At 39.9% G+C, this 21,255-nt stretch overlaps 3 protein-coding genes across 6 annotated transcripts; 2 read left to right on the top strand and 1 right to left on the bottom strand.

The window, feature by feature from the left end:
• The first annotated feature begins 2,052 nt into the window (after positions 1 to 2,052).
• Positions 2,053 to 4,414, top strand: LOC103714499 (mannan endo-1,4-beta-mannosidase 1-like). The gene is made up of 5 exons (XM_017844587.3): positions 2,053 to 2,414; positions 2,514 to 2,708; positions 3,550 to 3,672; positions 3,747 to 3,952; positions 4,040 to 4,414. Exons 1-5 carry the CDS (start codon positions 2,055 to 2,057, stop codon positions 4,410 to 4,412), a joined length of 1,257 nt encoding a protein of 418 aa, XP_017700076.3. The 5' UTR covers positions 2,053 to 2,054; the 3' UTR covers positions 4,413 to 4,414.
• An 824-nt stretch (positions 4,415 to 5,238) lies between these two features.
• LOC103714500 (putative mannan endo-1,4-beta-mannosidase 9) lies at positions 5,239 to 9,171 on the top strand. Its single transcript, XM_017844588.3, has 5 exons — positions 5,239 to 5,746; positions 5,925 to 6,119; positions 7,058 to 7,180; positions 7,332 to 7,537; positions 7,996 to 9,171. The coding sequence occupies exons 1-5, from the start codon at positions 5,423 to 5,425 to the stop codon at positions 8,420 to 8,422; spliced, it is 1,275 nt and encodes a 424-aa protein (XP_017700077.3). The 5' UTR covers positions 5,239 to 5,422; the 3' UTR covers positions 8,423 to 9,171.
• A 25-nt stretch (positions 9,172 to 9,196) lies between these two features.
• Positions 9,197 to 17,797, bottom strand: LOC103714474 (glucose-1-phosphate adenylyltransferase large subunit 4, chloroplastic/amyloplastic-like). Of its 4 annotated transcripts, none has more exons than XM_039118870.1 (18): positions 17,528 to 17,797; positions 17,285 to 17,363; positions 16,869 to 17,131; positions 16,421 to 16,549; positions 15,669 to 15,842; positions 15,474 to 15,566; positions 15,082 to 15,165; positions 14,932 to 14,987; positions 14,322 to 14,415; positions 14,045 to 14,157; positions 13,523 to 13,595; positions 13,253 to 13,333; positions 13,066 to 13,152; positions 12,876 to 12,980; positions 12,194 to 12,300; positions 12,054 to 12,114; positions 9,603 to 9,743; positions 9,197 to 9,505 (listed from the first exon to the last, which is right to left on the bottom strand). In XM_039118870.1, exons 3-17 carry the CDS (start codon positions 17,118 to 17,120, stop codon positions 9,642 to 9,644), a joined length of 1,611 nt encoding a protein of 536 aa, XP_038974798.1. In that variant the 5' UTR covers positions 17,121 to 17,131; positions 17,285 to 17,363; positions 17,528 to 17,797; the 3' UTR covers positions 9,197 to 9,505; positions 9,603 to 9,641. The 4 variants fall into 4 exon arrangements, with proteins under 4 accessions (XP_038974798.1, XP_038974700.1, XP_017700082.1 ...); XM_039118772.1 differs by having other exon boundaries at positions 17,265 to 17,363; positions 17,466 to 17,796; XM_017844593.3 differs by having other exon boundaries at positions 17,265 to 17,363; positions 17,528 to 17,796.
• Positions 17,798 to 21,255: the final 3,458 nt, after the last annotated feature.

Here is a 21,255-nt window from a genome sequence, read left to right as displayed (position 1 = left end):
TATCTTATGTATGGCAGGTTTTGGGGGTGGAGCGGGTCTACTTCGAGGGAGACTCATCCGTGGTCATTGACTGGCTCCGAGGGGCGGATCGGTTTGGGGATGGTCACCCTCTCATCCGAGAGACCCGTAGGATGATCCAGCTGATGGGTGATTGTCAGATTGGTCACGTGTTTAGGGAGGCGAACAGGTCCGCTGACTGGGTCGCCTCCTTTGTTGCTCGGCACTCTGAAGATTTTCTCTGGACGGAGGCATCAGATGCCCCTCATCCTTTGTATCTTTTACTTTCCCGTGATATGGCTGGTTGTACTCACGTTAGATTTATATGAAATAAGTAGCCGTTTTACCAAAAAAAAAAAAAAAAAAAAAAAAAAAAAAAAAAAAAAAAAAAAAAAAAAAAAAAAAAAAAAAAAAAAAAAAAAGAGAGTCGCTGTAAAGAACGCCCCCATCACGGGTTATGAACTACAATCTCTCCCCTTCACTCACTCCTGCTTTCTTCCAATTATTATTACTGGGCTGGAGTTGGTTGGTTGGTTGGTAGGCCCACTTTATTTCATTTTCCCGAACGCCATCGTCTCTCCACTCGTTGCCATTAGTCCGGCACCAGATGATGCATTCTTTTTTTTTTTTCTTTTTTTCTTTTTTTGAGGGGTTATGCCATAATCATGAGGCCATAACCCATTACTCAAGATGATGAGTCGAATAATGAGCTTGTTACTAGAAGGAAAGAAGAAGATGATGACAACCATGTTTAGTAGAATGATTGGAAAAGAAAGAAGGGCTAAATTCGAAATTGGAATTGATCGACGGGAACATGACTGACAACATAAATATAGCCATAAAGAGTAAATATGGCCGACAAACGCACACGATGTAGAAGCATTTTGCAGGGAGGGACTTCTAAAACATTTAGTTTGGAGAAAACTCATATTTTTAATACACGTTTGGTATGATACTTCCGTTTTTAGCGCAAAAAAAAAAAAAAAAAAAAGCTCACGAAATAGCACCATCTCTTTACCTTTGTATTATTATTTTTATTGTAATAAATTATTTAACTATATCAATATATATATACTCTATAATTTTGTATAGGGATGATATATTATAATATTAATATCAAACTTTATGTTATAAAATATTAGACTCTTGTATCTATTATATTATATTTTATTTCTATTATATATTTTGTTATATCTATTCCATTTTGTTATATTAGACTCTTGTATCTAGAACTTGACATTTTATTAATTTCTACTATATTTTTATAATTATGGCCTTACTTAAAAGTGAAAGTACAATCAATAATGACCCTGCTATATTCATTTGAATATTCTCTGGATGTAATACTTTCTCTATTTTCTTTTATAGCAGGTTTAGTTGTAATCTTATTATTTCATTATAATAAATTATTTTATTATATATATACTACTAGAATTTTATATAGTGATAATATGTCATAATATTAATATTAAAAATTTAGTTTAGAAAATAATTAGACTCTTACATCTATTATATTATATTTTATTTTTGTTATGTATTTTATTGTATCTATTCTATATTGCATTTCATTGGCAATTAAAAAAAAAAAAAAACCGTATCCCGTACGTGCATGGCGCTAGTCGTATGCTGGCCTTCCAGAAGAGGGAAGAAGAAGTACCCGGTGGTAATCCGGATTGAACCAAAATGATGGGAATAGGATGGTTTGTTCAGATTGTTTGGCAAAAATAAATCGGGTGAGCTCCAACTTGAATCTTGCAGCATGTATGTGCAAAAGAGCATATGGGGGTTTGATTTCCTTCCCAGGCCCAACCTCATGCTCACGAAGAAAGTAGCTTCCCTTCCACCAATTTGTAAGGAAGTAGATGTGTGCTCGGGATAAGGTTGACTGACTATGGAAGTAAATCGGTGATCTGAATCGGTTCGACTCAACATGGAAGCAAATATTTCCTCTTAAATGGTTGCCCGAGTTGTACGGCTGACATCTCTCTCTTTTCTCTAGGCTTGAATATTATAAGAACCCGTTTGTGCAAACAAATGGTACTGGTGAGGCAAAGATCATGTCGAGAGTCAGGCAAAGATCGATGGTGGTGAGGCAGACTATCAGAAGTTCTTTCTTCCTGGCTTTTATCCTGCTGCAACAAGGTCCAGATCAGGTCGAGAGTCAAAAGCTTGGTGGTTTTGTGCAAACAAATGGAACTCGATTCATTGTTAATGGAGACGTTGTTTATTTTAGTGGTTTCAATGCATACTGGATGATGTTGGAGTCATCATTTCCATCAGAGAGGGGGAAGGTGAGCACCACTTTGGAACAGGCCTCGAGTTACGGATTGACTCTGGCTAGAGCATGGGCTTTCAGCGACGGCGGTCAATGGCCGCTGCAGTCATCTCCAGGTTCTTATAATGAGAATATGTTCAAGGTAAAGGATTGTCAACTCTGGCATTCAAAAAATGTTGACCGCATGGACATACTGTCTATTTTTGTATCTTTATATATATGTTTGATATGTTCTGTTCAGGCGTTAGACTTTGTGATTTCCGAGGCCAGGAGGAATGGGATCTATCTTATTTTAAGTTTGGTGAACAACTTCGACGGTTTTGGAGGAAGAAAACAGTATGTTCAATGGGCAAGGGAGAGGGGCCAGGATGTGAGCTCGGATGATGCGTTCTATACAAATGATGTTATCAAGGGTTACTACAAGAACCATGTCAAGGTATGGTAGTAGATTGCACCCATTTGGTTACTCTTTTTTATGCGTCGCTAGTTTGCAGGAGAGAAGTTTCCACATTGACTACTCCTTGGAGATTATATTCCTCATTGTTTTCTCACGTCTCCAGCAGGGCTGCTGCACTAGCTGCATGCCTCCCTAACCAAATCCAAGCTGAACTCAGTTCTTCAACCCAGCTCCACCAACCTCTATTTTTAGCTAAACCTGAGTTTAGTCAAATTGATGTCAGGTTAGGTTGGATTGAGCTAGCTAGCTTAGATGAAACTAAATGGGAACTTTAGATTATATACATCATGTGATGAACTAAGAATAATGTTGCATTTTTTTTTTATGACAGAAGGGCCCATAGGCAATAAGCTACATAATGAAAGTAAAGCTCTCCCAGGAATATCCCTAACCTTCCAAATTATGGTGAGGACAGGATTCGTGTCCAGATCGCTTGGTCCACTGCCAAGAACTTTACTAGCTTGATAAGTTGGTAGCGTCAAATTATTTCCACCATCTAATATTTATTGATTAACCACTAATTATCCATCACCACCCGATCTAATCCAACAAGTGGGTAATGTAGAAGTATTTATGTTAGAATAGCCAACATTTATGTCCTCTTAAGGCAATGTTCAGGTCATAGGCCTAGCTAATAGCGAACATCTGAGTTTTTCCCCGCTTTTTTTTTTCTTTTCTTTTCTTTTTCTTATCGGTGGAAATAAAGGGCCTAAATGGGAGATCGAAGGGGAATTATTTGCTTGACGAGATTGCATTCTATGTAATTTAGATGCATGTAACAATACCAGCATCAACACTGTAACAACTTTTGGTGGATCAGACGGTGCTAACGAGGATCAACACGGTGACTAGTATAGCATACAAGGATGATCCAACCATCTTTGCTTGGGAGCTCATCAACGAACCGAGCTGCAAAAGCGACCTCTCTGGTTCAACCTTGCAGGTGAGCTCCAATTTTAATTTGCTGCATGCACTCGTTCCAATTCTCTCGAGCCAATCAGACCGTCTCTTTGATAGGCTTGGATTCAAGAAATGGCCGCTTATGTGAAATCCATAGACAATGCACACTTGCTAGAGGTTGGGATGCAAGGATTCTACGGCGCTTCGATGCAAGGGAGACGGCAATTCAATCCCAATGGTTATGTGGAGGGATCTGATTTCATCTCCCACAATCAAGTCCCAGGAATTGATTTCACCACGATCCATGGATATCCAGATACATGGTAACATGATCTCTTTTTTTTTTATGTAACTTGGCATTTAATAAGAGGGAGTGAGGGAGGGACGATCATGACTTTTTAGATCCGCAGGTTAGCGAACTGGACCTCGGAAGAGCAACTTAGATTTCTCCAGAACTGGACTCAAATCCATGTCTCCGACTCATCTGCCATTCTAAAGAAGCCACTTCTCTTTACGGAGTTTGGCAAGTCTTTGGAGCCTCGAGGGTCTACGGCGGATCAGAGGGACGCCTTCTACGGGCAAGTCTATGAGTCCGCTTTTGCCTCGGCCAGGGATGAGGGCCCGCTCGGAGGTGGGCTCTTCTGGCAGCTCCTGGCCCAGGGAATGGACGGCCTAAGAGACGGCTATGAGATCGTACTGACGCAGCACCGCTCCACTGCAAGCATTATTTCCCAGATCTCCCGCAGGGTATCAGAACTCAATCGCAGCCGGAGACATGGATAGATCGGAAAAACCAAGAGGAGAGGGGGCTTAAAATTTCGGCAAAATAGCACGAATAAGAACAAGCTTCTTATTCTTCCTGCTTTCATCTTTAAGTACATGGAGTAATCTTATTAGCTCAAGCTTTTGGGACAAGTGGTGATTTCAACATGGTATCCGAGCAGAAGTTCTGAATTCAAACCCTATCTTTCACTCTTTAACTTTATTATTAAAAATTTCACATATTGAGCTCATTCAATAAAAAAAAATTCATGGCTCTTTAAGCTAAACAAAGTTTGATCTAGCTCTCTCGTACGGACGGTGTGAGAGACCAAAAGGCACCCTGCCGTCATTTACCGCGCTCAATGTGAGAACTTATCCATAGGATTAAGACTAATTAGATAGTTAATCTTGCTGTAGTTCTCATCTCTCTCTGGAGCATTGTCGCAGCTAGCGCATGTGGCGCAAACTTTGTTCATCATAATAATGACATCTGTATCGTCCAAAAACTAATATTTTGAACGGGTAAAGAAAGGGAAGTCAAACACATGTACATGATTAATTCAAGATAGCGTGATGGACTAATTCCGCCATGCCAGGTCCGAATAAATTCCTTGTCCCACCCGGCAAGGGAATTCGCGCGAGCGTCGGCCAGCGGAGGCTTCGCCAACGCATTCCGTTTCGCTGATTATTATTAGCTTTCGGATAGACTCCGTGGCACGCAACGGAACCGGCCACCGCTGAAAAGTACGTGTATCAGTCAGACCCGAAGAAGGATCGCAGGTTAAGGAAAGCTATATATAAAGCCATGTTTTAACGAAATCCCTTGATTTCAGGAATACATCGCTATCTCTCTCTCTGTTCATGTTTACATGATTCATTGCATCCAATCTTAATTGGCTGCTAATCAGGAAGATTCTCCGTGGTATAGCATGCCTTCTAGGCCCTGAATAAATTTCCCTTGCAAAAAATTCCATCCACGCCAATAGCAGGCGATTCATATCTCGGTTCCTTGGCTAGCTCTGGTTCCGGCGATGCAGGGAAACCGATTCTTCTGCAGCGTCTTTCTCCTGATTCTGCTAGCTTTTCGACATGGTATAGCTCATGGTGATGGAGGTTTCGTGACAACCAACGGAACAGGCTTCGTCGTGAACGGGCGGCCGTTCTACGCGAATGGCTTCAATGCTTATTGGTTAATGGACATGGCGTCCGAGCCGGCGGGAAGGAGTAAGGTGTCCTCTGCTTTCCAACAGGCCTCCAGCCATGGGATGACCGTGGTTAGGACTTGGGCTTTTAGCGATGGCGGGCATCAAGCCCTGCAGCGCTCTCCTGGCTCTTACGATGACGATATGTTCGAGGTATGCATCTACCCGTCCCGTGAATTAATGCTTCATATATACGTCTTGATCATGCACACATGCATGCATAGGTAGGGAAACGTGTTTGCGAGCATGTATGTGGCGGATATTGTTATAGTACATCAATGAAAGGATTTCTTAATTCCATCCTTATTTCTTTCCTTGAATGCTGTTTCAGGGATTAGACTTTGTGATTTCTGAGGCCAGAAAGTACGGGGTCTATCTGATACTGAGTTTGGTCAATAACCATGAAGATTATGGGGGGAAGAAACAGTACGTGCAGTGGGCGAGGGACATGGGCCAGGCTGCGGGTTCTGATGATGACTTCTTCTGGAATGATGTCGTCAAGACGTTCTACAGAAGCCACGTCAAGGTAAATGCTACTACTGCATTCATCTTTGTCCTGTATTTGTAGTGCTCTCGTCGATCCTCTTCAAATATTGTAGCCTTACTGTTCTATGGGACGTACGTACCTTTGGTATCCAATGCGAATTTTCTCATAAATAGTCAGTTGATGCAAAATATTAGTATCATGCATGTGATTAGCAACACTCGAAAATGTTGGCCGGGCATATTTATGAAACTTAAGCAATAATATATGTATCATCTGTTTAACAATCTTTTTGGATGATATCGACTTGATATATTGCTCAGAATCATTATTTAAGGTTTTAAGACTATTCTCTTGAGAAAAGGAGCGAGCATTAATATTCCACCTGCTTCATAGAATTTGAGGCTTCCAATTTCAGAAACCTATTTGCAGTTCTTACCAAAAAATATGTCTAACATATTTATATAATGTATGTATGTATATATGTCAATAAAAAACATGCATAATATATAGATCTATACATGCATGCATACATATATATATTTATATACATTTACACACAGAATACCAGCATATGCATAAAACATATATAAGTTATTTACGCACGCATGTATCCACATGTATATGCTGAGTTTCTACGCCCATAATTTTCATACAATACCACGAAATATCATATGCATTTACACATAGAATACCAGTGTTCACATATACATAAAACATATATAAGTTATTTATGCACACATGTACCCACATGTATATGCTGAGTTTCTACGCCTAAAATTTTCATACAATACCATGCACGTAATATCAAAACGTCCACATATAGCTGAATCAGTAACGCTCTCTTTTTGTATGGCCAAAATATTTTACTGAATTCGTGAATATCTACGTTTTTATAATGCAAGATCGTGTTGCTGTTATAAATTTGCCTGCACTGTTAATTATAAGTCTGACTATTGGATTCCCCTTGCTCGAATCAGACAATCCTCACTAGGAACAACACAATGACAGGAATAGTGTACAGGGATGATCCAACCATCTTCGCATGGGAACTCATGAACGAGCCCCGGTGCCAAAGTGATCTCTCTGGCAGAATCCTACAGGTTTGAGTTTAATGCATCATTTCTCGACTCATTCATAGCTTGTCAATATATGCCGATCGAAAGATAGCAAAAGATGTACTGGGGGCATTAGCACATAACTATCTCATTAGAGATGAATGTCGAGCATTCGATAATTAGACTGCCTCCACAGGCTTGGATTACCGAGATGGCTGCTTACGTCAAGTCCATAGACAGCCGACACCTGCTTGAAGTCGGAACTGAAGGGTTCTATGGAGATTCGATTTCTGAAAGGAAGCAATTCAACCCTGGGGGTTACGAGGCTGGTACAGATTTCATCGCCAACAATGAGATCCCCGAGATTGATTTCGCCACCATTCATGCGTACCCTGATCAGTGGTAAATCTCACTCTTCTTGGCCAGAGCTTCTACTTGCTTCATACGTTGAATAGATACATATATGTCATCCACAATCGATAAGCCGATCCTGACCATATGATCACTAGCTAGAATGGAATGAAGACAGACCGTAGGGTGTAGATGGGTTGCCTGGTTATGAATAGATGGTATTCTCGTCCCGTAGAAGCACACCACGAGCAACCCCAAACCCCAGCACCAGTCCTCCAGCCAACAAACACACCAACTCTAAAAGAAAATCCTCAGCCTACTTGATCAAGCAAATCCTCAACCTACTCTACCCATTTCCATTCGAGCCCTCTTGGCTCCTCCAAGTTTCTTTCGCTGTCAAATCTAAAAGAAGTCAATCTTATGTCGAAAATTCAACTCTTCGGACTTTGGCCACGGAGGATGACGAAAAAAGAGAGAGATTCATGAGTTGTTGCACTACTTGCATGCAGGATCCCAGGATCAAGCGAGCTAGCTCAGCTGGTTTTCCTCCAGCGTTGGATGCAATCCCACATTGGAGATGCAGATGCAGTTCTGAGGAAACCATTAGTCATTACGGAGTTCGGCAAGTCCTCCAGGCTTTCAGGCTACACCGTTTGCAAGAGAGACGCCATGTATCGGACTGTGTACAGCGCAATCCATGCATCAGCCAGCAGCGGCGGCCCCTGCAGAGGTGGCCTATTCTGGCAGCTGCTGGCTCAGGGGATGGATGGCTTCAGAGATGGCTACGAGATCATATTTTCTGAATCCCCACTGATCGAAAATATCATTTCTCGGCACTCCCGTAGGATCTCAAGCCTAATAAACACACCATATATCAAAGACGGGAATATTTCATTCAGAAACGACAGCAAGGGAGCTGTTAGTAGCAGCAAATGAGCAGACCACGTGAGAAACTTCTGCCTCCCTTTTTTTTTTTTTAAGGTGTACATGTGAGAAACCAGTCCTCGCTGACTGCAAGGATAGAGAGTTTAGAGATTTGTTGCCTGCTCTAAGCATTTGAATCAGTTGCTCTGGGACTGAGCATCACATTCTACTATGCAAGGATCAGGTTAGGGTTCACTTTTATTTTTTTATTTCGTTTATTTATCAAATCTTTTTGATCTTGACATCGGAAATAATATATTATTGAGGGTATACCTATTCCGATGTTTTTTTTTTTCGAGTGTAAATGAGGGAGGTGTAAGCTTCCACGAATTTATTGTTCGGAATAAAAGAAGGATTACAGGGGTGCTGTGAGAAAATAAGGAGGGAAAGTATAAGCTTCCTTCCTCGTGTACCTATTGCGATGACGTTGAATCTATTATTTTTGCTTGGTATTAATGTATCCAAATTCCATTTAAAACTAAAATAGTTTTTAGCTCCCTTGACCATTTGCATGATTTCTCTGATGCAATCCATCTTTATTTTCTTTTTGGTGGAAGACGCAGTCCAACTAAACCTTATCAAAAACAGTCTCTCTCATATTTCCCTATGTTTCTAACTTCCATAATCAAATAATTCGAGATAACATAGACTTTACAAATTATGATACTTATGTAACAACAATTGCATCACATATACGTATGCAGATTTAATTGTGTTTCCATTGCATATGTTCTGGGCAGAGATAATAATAATGCAAAAAAGAAAAAGAAAAATTGCAAACCAACAGCAAGAAAAACCGTAATGCAAAATTTCATTATTTTGTTCTCAGGCATGATACCCTAGCAAATGGGTTAGCCTTGATGTCTGTCGTTCTTACACATTTTCATTTATTTAGGATACGCCTGGAATCACCATTACATGGATGGTTTATTCATCAAGGTATATGCATGGGAAAAAGATCCATGGGTGGTGATTAGATACCGCATTCCCACAAACTGAGCAGAATGCGGTCGTTTCCAATTTGCCATAGCTGGAGATATAGCTGCTGCTATGTTGATGGTACAGCAGTGGAGTTCTTATTTGCTGTTGTTCCATCTGAAAATGGTAAAAAAGGTTACTATTAGCTTAGCATAGTAAATCCATGAGCCTCCATCATGTCACGCGTTATGAATAGCTGACGATGGATATTTACATGTATCTCTAATTCGCTGACCATTGCTGCAAAAAACCTCTAGATAATGGTCCCATCTGGAATAACAGAATTCTTCAGCACCACAGTGATTCCAGAACGAATGTAGAAACCATCTGATGGTTTATCAGCTTCCTCCACATTCTGGTATCATAAATATGATAAAACATACAGCAGGTTAGCATGCGAAGTTCGCTTCCAATCAGATAAGTGGAAGAAAAGGGAACTAAACATATAAGGGAAACAACAATTAAAACCATAGGCACTTTGTTTTATGCATATCTGACTGAATACATGGTGTACCATAACTTCTTCCCTGTTTATGCTATAAATGTTTTGATGACATCTTTAAACAAGAAATGAGAACAAAATCCAAACTCTTATGGAGACTCTATAAAAATAAAGCTCGAAAAAGTGTTTATTTTCCTGCAGTTAAACTTTTTTTGTTGACCCCTGCTTTCCTGCAGTTAAGTTAGCCCCTCTACAAACCGCTCTAGCTGCAAAGATTTATTTTTATTCTCTTGTTTAAGAGGAAGCTACAAAGAGTTCAACATCCAGCAGAGTGTGACAATGACTTGCATCCAACATGTATTCAGAAGTAATAACATTTACCATGTTCAATCCTCAACAGAGCAATGGATGACTGCAAAATGCCATGCTATCTGCGCACAAGCATCTCAAGGTCTTAATCCCGAACACTGCAAACAGATTCAGATAATAATAATATAGATCACTGACTTTGTAGTGTCTTGACGCCTTCAGTTAGCAAAACCATTGTGAAACCTACTTGCGGACACATAAGCATCTAGGTAGAAGTGTATGATTTGAATTGGTATTCTTGACTTGCAATACAGACACTGAAACTTCTCATCAAATTACTCTGCTTCATCTGAAATTTCGATGCATGATGACAAGCCTTCCACAGATTATACTTGCTACAATCCTCCTGCCAACGATTTACTGCCTTCTTTCAAAACAGAATTTTCCTACATCAGATATGTGGCAGCCTGATTCATCATTGCTTTTCCTTCTAAGTTGTTATGATGTGTTCGTTTGAACTAGTCAGCATATCAGTAACATTATCAACTAATGCTCTCTTTTGACCATCATCCACTTAGCTTGAGTTTCTTCTCTTTTTCAAGCTTCAAGCCAGTTTGATGTTATCTAGGCAACGATTTCATTTGTTGCTGCTCACCAACCAGATAAAATGTTTACTTCAAAATTCTCTTCATTTCAAGGCTAAGAAAAAGGGCATTGTTTTGAACGTACAGGCTGACAAGCGCCTTTCCATGGATACCACTATGTTATGTTGCTCAGATGCCTTCTTATCCACATGGAATCCATCAGTCATGTACTTATATCATACTGAAATACTACTTACCATATTTCAAAATGTCAAAGATGGGTGCATAAAGTGATCGTCATTTCAATTGGCAATGTTAAACTGAGAGGAAATTCTCTATCTACTATACTACCACCTTATAGCAGAGCATCTTCCTTGCAAAGTATCACATCATTCTGAAGTTCTTTTAAATAAACAACTCCCCATGAGTTGACCACCAAGATATCAAAAAATCCTATCGGGGGCCAATGCTAGCCTGATACTCAGAAGGAACGATATCATAATGTCTGCTCCTATATTATATGCACAAGAAGGAAGGGGTGCACATAGGTTGGGTTGGTTCGGGTTAGGAATCTAATACAGAAGCGACCCAATTCTAATCAGTTCTCAATTTTTAGAACTAGAATTAGACCGATCAATATTCAAACCAACCGAACCCGACCCAATTAATGTTTGTTCAGTGATTATTATTCAAAATTTTGGAAAAAAATAATTAAAATATTAATTTTATTAAAAATATATTAAAATCTAACAAACGAAAATAAAAATTTAAGTCCAAATTTAACCCTGAATATCTTATACATACCAATCATCAAGAGAGAGAGAGTAAAGACTAACGAAGGGGGTAGAGAGAGAACACAAGGATCAAACGTTTAATGCACAATATACAATTATAACTATATATTATATATACTATAAATATGTATATACTATATATGGATTGGGTTGGGTCGAGTCAGGTTCCCCAACCCCCATAAAAGATCAAAACTGCAGCCGACCCAATCCTTGTCAGAAACCTAACCAAACCAACCCAACATTAGCAGTTCAGTTTCATTCTCGGTGCTGAACCAAAAAAAGAAAAGCTTAAAAATTACAAAAACTATATTTAATTGATTTATATTTTGGAAGGACTTAATGTGTGCCAGTGCTGGTGCTTGCCCAGAGGAGCTGGCCTAAAACCTTGCTTCATATAACTGATTCTTATCAAATCTAAACAGTGCATGACAATGTATCTGGATGAGATCGAAAGTTTGGGTTTAACATCACAATGCAATGAATTAACTGTTTTCTGCATGACTAAAGCATATATAGTGTGCTCGAGAGAATCTTACATCTGCATTTGCGATGATCACATCCTTTCCGATCCTGGCATTTTTGTCGATGATGCAGTTCCTATTGCAAAGGAGAAGATTAGGCAGATGTCAAGGTTATCTGAATCAGACTACAGAATGAAGTCTATCACAAAGCCTACCTAATCCTAGTGTTCTCTCCAACACCAACTGGAACCTTCCCCTCAGCCAAGAAAGATGCTCTCTCTGCCTCAGTCTGATAATAGTCTGCACCCATCATCATGGTATCCTGACAAAACAGATTCCAACTCTCAATTTCCAACAAAGAAATTCGAAATATTATGAAAACAAAACTTACAAAACTATCCTAACATGAAGATAAAGAAAATAATTCTATTCCTCAAACAGGAGATCAAATCTTCATGATCACTGCTAAGTATCAGAACAGATTGTATTGACTAAAGAACAATTAAAAAAACACTTTCATGCAACCCTTTCAAGAATAGAAGAAAAGAATAATAAAATCTCTACATTCAGGAACAGAAGAAAAGTGAAAAATTACATAAAAACAAAATCAGAATGTCAAAGATTTAAAGAGCATCATATCAAATCTACCTAAAATTGCACTAGTAGGATAATTCCTACAAGATTGGTTAGACAGAATCCTGTCTGATTTTTTAATTTTCTCACTTACAGAATGAGTTGTGTTTTTCAGGAAATTAACATATTAATGTCGTAAAACCCTCCTAAATAATTGTTCTGACCGCATGCTTAACTTGATTAATAGCACAGATTACAAGTATAGATGGTAACAAGCTCCACATCTACAAAGGATCTGAATTTTATGCATGAGAAAGAAGTTACCTTAAGCTCTGCCCCATACTCTAATCTTGAGCGAACACCAACAATGGAATGTTTGACACTGCATTGTGTCAAGAAGCATCCATGTGAAATTATAGAGTCTACAACCTGTAGAGAACATACATAATCATGGTCAAAGAAATTCCATATAAAGCTCTTGCAGCCAAAAACTCAACTGATTGGAGTCTCATACCCTGCATTTTTCTATCTTGGTTGGTGGTAAAAACCGTGGTGATGTAAAGATTGGCTTCTTAGGATCATGAAAATGAAACTTGGGAGGCTTCAAAGAACATTGCACAATCAGTTAGAAAAAGATATTAAGATCATTATTTAGTAGACTAAGTTAAAGTTATACCAAGATTAGCTATCTTGAGATATACCTGATCGGTGAGAGCCAAATTTGCATCAAAAAATGATTTGATAGTTCCAATATCCTCCCAGTATCCATCGAATAGATATGCCTATCAAAGACAGATGCCCCGCTTTGTTAGTTAGAGGATACTCAGCTGGGTTTCATTTATTGAAAAAAATTCAGCCCCTTTTCGCATAGAAATTTGTATTTGACAGAATCACTATCATGCACCAAACCAGCTGAAGGTTTATAGTAAGCATATCCACATTCAGGATCATGACTTTGGGATGTTAAATACCTGCACATTGTAGTCTTTAGCTGCCATTGGTATGATCTCGGAGCCAAAATCATTAGCAGAAGGATAGCGCCATCTGAAGGAAAGGAAAAAAGAAGTGTTAGAAGAGATGAGAAACATCGTCATTCAACCATGAAAGAAATTAATACTTTAAATCAAATCTCAAACAGAAATTAATATGTTAAATAAGAATCCTCGTTAAATCTGATTATCTGATTCTTTGCACTCTCACTGCATTTATGATATTTCTGTGTCTCATTGTGTGTTTGGTATAATTGCAGAAATTTATTGACATCAATAAAACCATTCTCAGGCATCTTAGAGACAACCTTTAAGGAAACTACAGACCATATCCTAGTTCGGGAATAACCTATTACTAAGTTCCATTTCTATACTTTAAATTGTCCGCACTTTCATGTTTCTTGTCATTCCTGGTGCTCAAAAAGTGCATATTTTTGACAGCATGATCGAATGGTGAAACACTCAGCATTTTCTGTTAAATGAGCAAGTATGACTAAGAATTACCTTAATAGCTTCAGAAGAACATCTGTCTTGAACACGTATATTCCCATTGATGCGATGTATTTATGCATTTTTGCGTCTTCAGGAGGCAATCCTAAGACTGTTGTGTCCACTTGCTGCAACATTGAAGACTCAGTTAAACATGAGTTCCCTAATACAACAATATACTCGCCAAAATATTTTTAAGATTAGTTTCCTATATTTTAGTTGGAAAGTTGAATTATCAATTGGTGAATTAGAATATAAAAGCAAAAAACTTATGCAGATGAAAGGAATATACCATAGTCCTCAGATTTTCACCCTTTGGCTTTTCAAGAAACTGATGGATGCGCCCCATTTTGTCAACCTTCATCAATCCAAAATCCGAAGCACGACTGCAGGGGTGAAATAAAAAGGAAAATCAAGACAGGCCCCTTTTTTTGAGACAAGTGGAGGCTACACCATCCAATTTTTATTAGAAGATGAGGGAAATATGTACAAGACAGGCTTGTCATATGAAATGTCGCCCATACAAGTTTGACAGTTGACTGCTCAATTAGAAAGAAAGAAAGAAAGAAAGAAAGAGAGAGAGAGAGAAAGAGAGGCAACTTCATATAAAAAATTGCATTTGGAGTACATGCATGCTATCATGCGCAGACCTAGATATACAGTTAATATACACATGTAGAAGCAAGGTGGTGCAGAAACAAAGGTATAAGCTTTGTGATTGCCAATAGAAACTAGATTTTTTGTGTGGATATGGTTTGAGAAGTGCACAAAATTTCATGTATGATGTCAGATTCGTGCCCCCAGAGAAAGGACCTATTCCAATAGGTGCATTGTTATTGACAAAGACCAAATTATTCAAAATGTTAGTGACTAAAGTAAACCTGAAGCTCAGATTAAGCTACCTGTCATCCACTGGGACACAAGAAACGGATATATCAGCCCCAGAGTTAATGTGTTTCTGCAAAAGAGTACAAATTCTGAATCAGTGCCCAATCATGCAGATTTACATGCCATATACCAATGTTGTATTCAGTTAGAAACTTAAATCTGACCTGCACGAAGTCCATGTAGTTCATTCGATACAGATGATCGCCAGACAAAATCAGCATGTTCTCTATATGTCTAAGTTTGGCATCCTGCATGGAAGCAGAAAAACATAAATAAAGTTGGCAATAGCATTATGTGCAGGCATTCATAACCAGTCATAAGACATCTGGTTTAGAGTTGTTGGTTTCATGCTTGATTTAGAGCATGAGGGGACACTCAATAACATGAAAACTAAGAACTAAATGATGGCAACAGCATTATGTGCGAGCATGCAAAACCGGTCGTATGGCATCTGCTTTAGAGGTGTTGGTTGCATACTGGATTTAGAGCATGAGAGGAAACTAAAATAGCACGAAAAAGTAAAAATTAAATAAGGTGGCATACTCAAATTGCAAACCTCAAATAGCCATCCGAATTGCCTAACAGCATCTGCTGTTCCCTGAAACCACCTCTTCCCAAATTCTCCAGGTGTTTGTGTTGCTGCTAGTACCTAAACAGAGACAAAGGAAACAAAGGTTAATTTAGCAACTCAACCCTAGTCTGGCAAAGAGAAAAGAAGCTAGCTTCAAATTCTTGATATGATGCAGCATACCTCTACAAATCCATCACCAAAGTTTACGCCATTACCCAAGTTATATGTCCGAGCAAGATGGCGATTCAGAGACTGAGAGTTAAATTGAGTTAGAACATAAATTTTATTTATTCCACTGTTGATGCAATTGCTCATTGGAACATCAATAAGCCTGTAACAACCTCCAATCGGTACCTGAGTGCCATAAACACATGTTATAAAAGAGATACATATGCATAATTTGCATTGCCACGTTTGCTACAATAATGCATACAGAAGAAATAGATAGATTCCAGTCTAAGTGTCCCATGAAAACTAGTTCTTGGTTGTTTCTCCAACAGAAATCGATAAAGTCTGTGCTGTTCCAAATCAATAGGTTTATAATTAAGGAAACAAGGGGCCAAGTTTCTGCAATTATCAGCAAAAAGCCAAAATAAAGGCAAATTCATGCCAATCAAAGCTTGACAATTTTTATAGATTTCCAGGCTTATGTTAATTTATCCTATCTCTGGCTTTCTCTTCTGATAATTCCTTGACAGACATAAATCAGAGAGTCAAGGTCTAAAATCTCCGGAAATATAGCAGGAACAGAGAATAATATCTGATAGCAATTTAAATAGACCATGACTTCGACGCTAGATAAGTGATTCGAATCCAATGAGCTCATGAAATAATGAAAGAAAAAAAAAACAAAAATACTAAATGAAGCAACATTTTATGCTCCAGTCAGCATAAGAAACAATAAAATTCTTCACTTTCTCAAGAATGCTTACAGCTGGTTTGGCCCTTCTTCGAGTGAGAGGAAAAAGTCGAGTTCCGGCTCCTCCACCTAATATGATTGAGGCAACGGTTCCCGGATCAGCTAACGGCCTTTCGAACGCCGGTGCCTCAAGGGGCTGTGCCTGATTCAAGAAAGAACAAAGTAAATCTTCTACCAACTAATAAATATTCAAGGGATTGAGACCCCATTAAGCACCATGTGGCTGGTTTTGTATCAAAAATGCATAAGAATCCAATCTTTCCTGCGGAAACATCCAAGGAAAGAAACAGTATAAACACTGATTTATAACACATATATAAGGAGAGTTCACTGACTCAACTTTAATCGTGCAAAGGAGTAAACCGACCCAAAATAAGATGTTTCGAGCGCAGGATCTATCTTAAAATGGAGTGGCCACTCGATATCAAGCACTAAAAAAGATGAGGAAGAGAGAGAGTTACCTTGAAATTTTTGGCAACGTCAGCAAGAACAGAGTTGATGGCGGCAGCGGGCGGCTTGCCAAGGTCCCTTCTGAGTCGACCAGCTCCATGATTCCTGGGCGACCCTCCCGGGCAGCAAACTCTCCGTCCAAGGAAGGATGACAACCCAGCAGACCCCAGATCTCTGCCCCGAAGCCGAGGGAGGCTCGGCAAGCAGTGATCGCCGCCGCCCGACCCGAGCGCCAGAGTGTGCATGGGCAGCGCCACCGCCATGGGCGATACACCTACAAGCCGACCGACCCACGCGATTTAGGATTCAGTTGACTCCAAAAAATCCAAGGATCGCTTGCAGCTTCCCTCGCTCGAACGCCCAAGAAAAAGCGCAAAGAAAAGGAAAGGGAAGGAAAGGAAACCCACCGGAGCGGTAAAGATGGTACCTTTCTTGCTTCACTCTTCACTCGCTGGCCTCTTCGGATTCCACTCCTCCTCCCCAGGTTCTGGTTCTTGCACCGGCTCCTATATAAAGGGCAGAGGAGAGAGAGAGCATGTCCGTGTGAAACAGAGAGCAGTAGTAGTTGCAGAGGAGAGAAGCGTCCGGAAACAGGAAACACAGCTCACTAGTATGCACATGCCCCTGCTGCTGGGTAACTGGAGGAGACGCGTCTCTTTGGCTAACTCACCTCGAAATGCAAGTATTTATGAGAGGTTGCTATCCATGCTGTGGTTGCCTCTAAACGAAGTCTAATCGCTGCTTGACTGCTGGCTTAGAAACAGACCTCGAAAAGAAGATAACCATTCTTTAATAAAAACAATGTCGGATAAATGCAGGGAAGAAGGAAGATGGGGAAGATAAACAGCACCGTCCCATGGTGACGGTGAAGGAATGGGCAAGCAATATGCAAAGAATGTCGCCAAATTCTATAGAATCTAGATCCGGACCACGCCAAAGAGAAAGACATGTGAGATAGATAACATAAAGAATACGAAGAGATGTCCATCTCGCATTGGTTCGCATCCACGGAGGTAATAGCTGCTATTATGAAGATCTCAGCCGCCAATATAGGAAGATCTTAACTGAATACTGCTATTTCCGAATCATGGAAAGATCAATATCCATGGGACCGATAGAAGAGAGAGAGAGAGAGAGATTTGTAGCTTTTGGTGGGAGCGAGAATTAGTCAACACGTAGCTGCGATCTAATAAAGAGATCCTGCGCTACCTCTCATTCGCGAGTCCGGGAGGCTCAACCCCAACCATACAACTTATCGTATATGCCGACTTGTCCCGTGATATAAATCAATGCAACTACCATTGTCGCTCAAAAGCACGAGATCGCGTGTACGCATGTATCTATGAGGACTCAGTTTGATTTATGAAAAAAAAATTCATAAATTTCGATGGCTTAAGAGTAAGATTTCAATTTCCAACAAGTAGAAAAATAGTTTTTTTATAACTATAAATTTTTCTTTCTCATAAAATATAAAAATTTTATTTTTTTATCGCTCTCCTATAACATTTGCAATCAAACAAAAGATTTTTATTTATTTTCTTCTTCATCACACATTTTTCTTTTCTTTTCCTTCCAAATCAATAGGCGCATGTCCAAGTATGAGAAGAAACGACAAATACCTTGTACCCGGCAGGATTTTAGTTGGAGTGGTGGACCTTTTCTTCTCGATCGGAGAAGGTAACCCCTCCGATTCAATTAAGGTTGGGTTACCCCGTAATTAGCATAAAAAATGTTGAGATTAGAGAAGATAATAAAATTTCTGTGGCGCGTAATCTACGTTTCTTCGAAGAACGTCGCTTCTGGGTTGGCCCCCAAGGAAATAAAAAGGTTGCCTTGAACACTGTTTTTGGTGTGTGCGTGTGTGTGTGTGTATGTTCAGATGGATCGCGTGTTGGTTCGGGATCGAAATGCCTGCTCTCTCTCTTCTTTTTTTTCAATCATTTCCATTACGCTTTGGGAACATAGATATTATATGGTATATATGCAGCTTGGCCCATATCATTATGGCTTGAGGCCTTAGATTGATAGGCCCTGGGCTTTTATGTTTCCAACACCAGTCTTACTTACAGCAGTCTCGCTAAAGAAGAGCTTGGTCTGGTGTTAGGGTCCATTGCCCCGAATCCAGATTCCAGATGGATGGCCAGTGAAACGATGCCATGAACTATTTGAGAGTCGCGTTTCTTTTCTTTTCTTTTTCCTAAGGCTAAGGAGAGAACTGAATGATAGCATCACAGGATCATCATATGGTTGTAGGTGGCCCAAACTCGCCTGTATTCCATAGCTTTCTTATTTTTATGTAATACACAGAGTATATTTTCATGGCTGCAGAAGGACGATCAAAGGAGTTTTGTTGGACCGGGTGTTTTTTGCCGTCCACACGCGATTGTAGTGGGAGGAATAGTTCCTTTCGCATGCTGACGCGCTCACATGGGGCGCCACAAGGGCCAGGAGCAAAATCCTAGCAGCCCACGTGAAATGCTGCCCCGTTCATAACTAGGGGAGCCCGATTCACGAGACCCCATTGTCATCACCTTTTTCGCCTGCCTCCTTGCCATCGGAATCCGAGCTCCACTAATTTCTCCATTTTACTCTCTCGTTTCTGGCATTTAAGGTCCAAAACAGTATTTTCGTGCTTCTTCAAAGTCAACTCATGCTCAAGGGTGTAGACTTTGTCATGGACATCCGAATTCTAGGATGATTACTACTCGGGGGCGGCAGATCTTTAACATTTCTATTCTAAGAACGGAGCCGAAAATGGCATGGGATGGTTTGGACTATGCACTGCATATTTTGTGAGCCAGAACAGTTCTTCTTCAGGCCAACTCAACCACGGTGATTGGCTAAATATAGGAGGCACCGATGGCGCGGATGGGTACCACCCACTACTCTGGAGCATCCGAGCCATGGTGAGTGGCAATGTTGATTTCTAGGCCAAACATATTTATAAAGAGGCTAACAGGATGGCGGATTGGGTAGCTTCGTACATGGCTCGACCACTCTAGAGGGCTCTGTGGGTTGGAAAAAGGGAGCTGTCTAGCGCACTTCGAGATTTGCAATTTTTTTACGTCTTTAGATACATCTAGGTGTGTATGATGTTGGATCCCGTTTAATTAAACCCTGATCCCGTTTAATTAGAACCCACATCTTGACAAGTGTCACTTGTAAATCCTGATAATCATAAGGGCATTGAGGTAATTACACGACAGTGAAAGGTTGCCTTGATGGGGGGTGACTCTTCACGGGTGTAACTAATCACGGCGTTTGGTCCCTGGAGAGGGCTATAGATAGCATGTTAGACCCCTTCTCTAATGCACACATTAAGAGCTCTCTCTCCAGAAAATCTCTCGCTAATCTCTGTCCAGATCAGAGCAATCTCGGTTGATCGGGGCTGCGCACGCATCTCAGAGTTCAATCCAAGATGGATATAGCGACTCAAGGTATGATTTATAATTCATTAAAGTTAAGCAATCCATCATATGAGCCATCTACTTAAAAAAAAAAAAAATCTAAACACTAGCAAAAGCCATACAACATTAAAGCAATAGTCTGCAGACTACTTTAATGTTGTGATGCCGAACCGGGAGGGAGAAATGGCTGCAGTGATGAGAATGTACTGTTGGAATTGTTGTATGTTGTAGCTTTAAGATGGAAACAGAAGAAGAGGGAGAAAAGAATGAGGAAGAGGAAGAGAAAGAGAAGAAAAGAAGGAGGAAAAGAGGAGGAGAAGATGTGGGAAAAAAATTGTTAAACCTTCATTAAACCCTAATCATGAAAATAGGTCCCTATATATACGGCCCAAATACACAATTTGCATAAATCCCCTTACACAGAAATAAATTCTAATAAGCCCACAAATAACACAAATAAATCACACATAAACCCTAAAATGCAAATAAACCCAAAAATAAAATAATAAAATAAACATGCAGATAAAATGGTGGCCTAACTGATGTTTCCATCAACTCCTCCCGGGTGGAAAAAACTCGACCCCGTCGAGTGCAGACCTGGTCGGCTGTCGTACTGCCTCAGAAGATCAGGGTCAAGGCGCTGCAACTCGGCTCGCGAAATTCATGTCACATCTGATTCGAGTCGATCTTGTTAGATGTATGCCCTAGAAGCCAATTTGGCTGACACATTGTTGATTCTAGGGACATAATTTTGTACTTGACTATTTATTATTGAATAAATAAAAGGCATCTTTTCATTCATATTGTTTATGTGTCTATGAATCGTCCAAGGAATTAATAAGATGATGATACATATTCTCAAGAGTTGAGAATTTGAGCCATGTATCATTGGTGATTAATTTCTAAATGCTCCTGATCAATGGATCATCACGAGGACGGTGATCGATCCGATCAGTGCACAGATCACTTTCCTTCTGGATGGACGAGACTT

This window comes from Phoenix dactylifera, chromosome 1 (genome assembly GCF_009389715.1).
Source record: "Phoenix dactylifera cultivar Barhee BC4 chromosome 1, palm_55x_up_171113_PBpolish2nd_filt_p, whole genome shotgun sequence".
NCBI classification, from domain to species: domain Eukaryota; kingdom Viridiplantae; phylum Streptophyta; class Magnoliopsida; order Arecales; family Arecaceae; genus Phoenix; species Phoenix dactylifera.
The sequence above is the reverse complement of the archived record's forward strand: the minus strand, read 5'-3'. Positions and strand labels throughout refer to the sequence as shown.

Coding starts and splice junctions, on each gene's coding strand:
- LOC103714499 (XM_017844587.3), top strand. CDS start 2,055: ATGTCGAGAGTCAGGCAAAGATCGATGGTGGTGAGGCAGACTATCAGA. Junction 2,415..2,513: donor ATAATGAGAATATGTTCAAG/GTAAAGGATTGT, acceptor TGTTCTGTTCAG/GCGTTAGACTTTGTGATTTC. Junction 2,709..3,549: donor ACTACAAGAACCATGTCAAG/GTATGGTAGTAG, acceptor TTGGTGGATCAG/ACGGTGCTAACGAGGATCAA.
- LOC103714500 (XM_017844588.3), top strand. CDS start 5,423: ATGCAGGGAAACCGATTCTTCTGCAGCGTCTTTCTCCTGATTCTGCTA. Junction 6,120..7,057: donor TCTACAGAAGCCACGTCAAG/GTAAATGCTACT, acceptor TGCTCGAATCAG/ACAATCCTCACTAGGAACAA. Junction 7,181..7,331: donor TCTCTGGCAGAATCCTACAG/GTTTGAGTTTAA, acceptor CTGCCTCCACAG/GCTTGGATTACCGAGATGGC.
- LOC103714474 (XM_008801737.4), bottom strand. CDS start 17,120: ATGGCGGTGGCGCTGCCCATGCACACTCTGGCGCTCGGGTCGGGCGGC. Junction 12,301..12,875: donor AGTATGGGGCAGAGCTTAAG/GTAACTTCTTTC, acceptor CTGTTTTGTCAG/GATACCATGATGATGGGTGC. Junction 9,744..12,053: donor TGATCATCGCAAATGCAGAT/GTAAGATTCTCT, acceptor TTATGATACCAG/AATGTGGAGGAAGCTGATAA.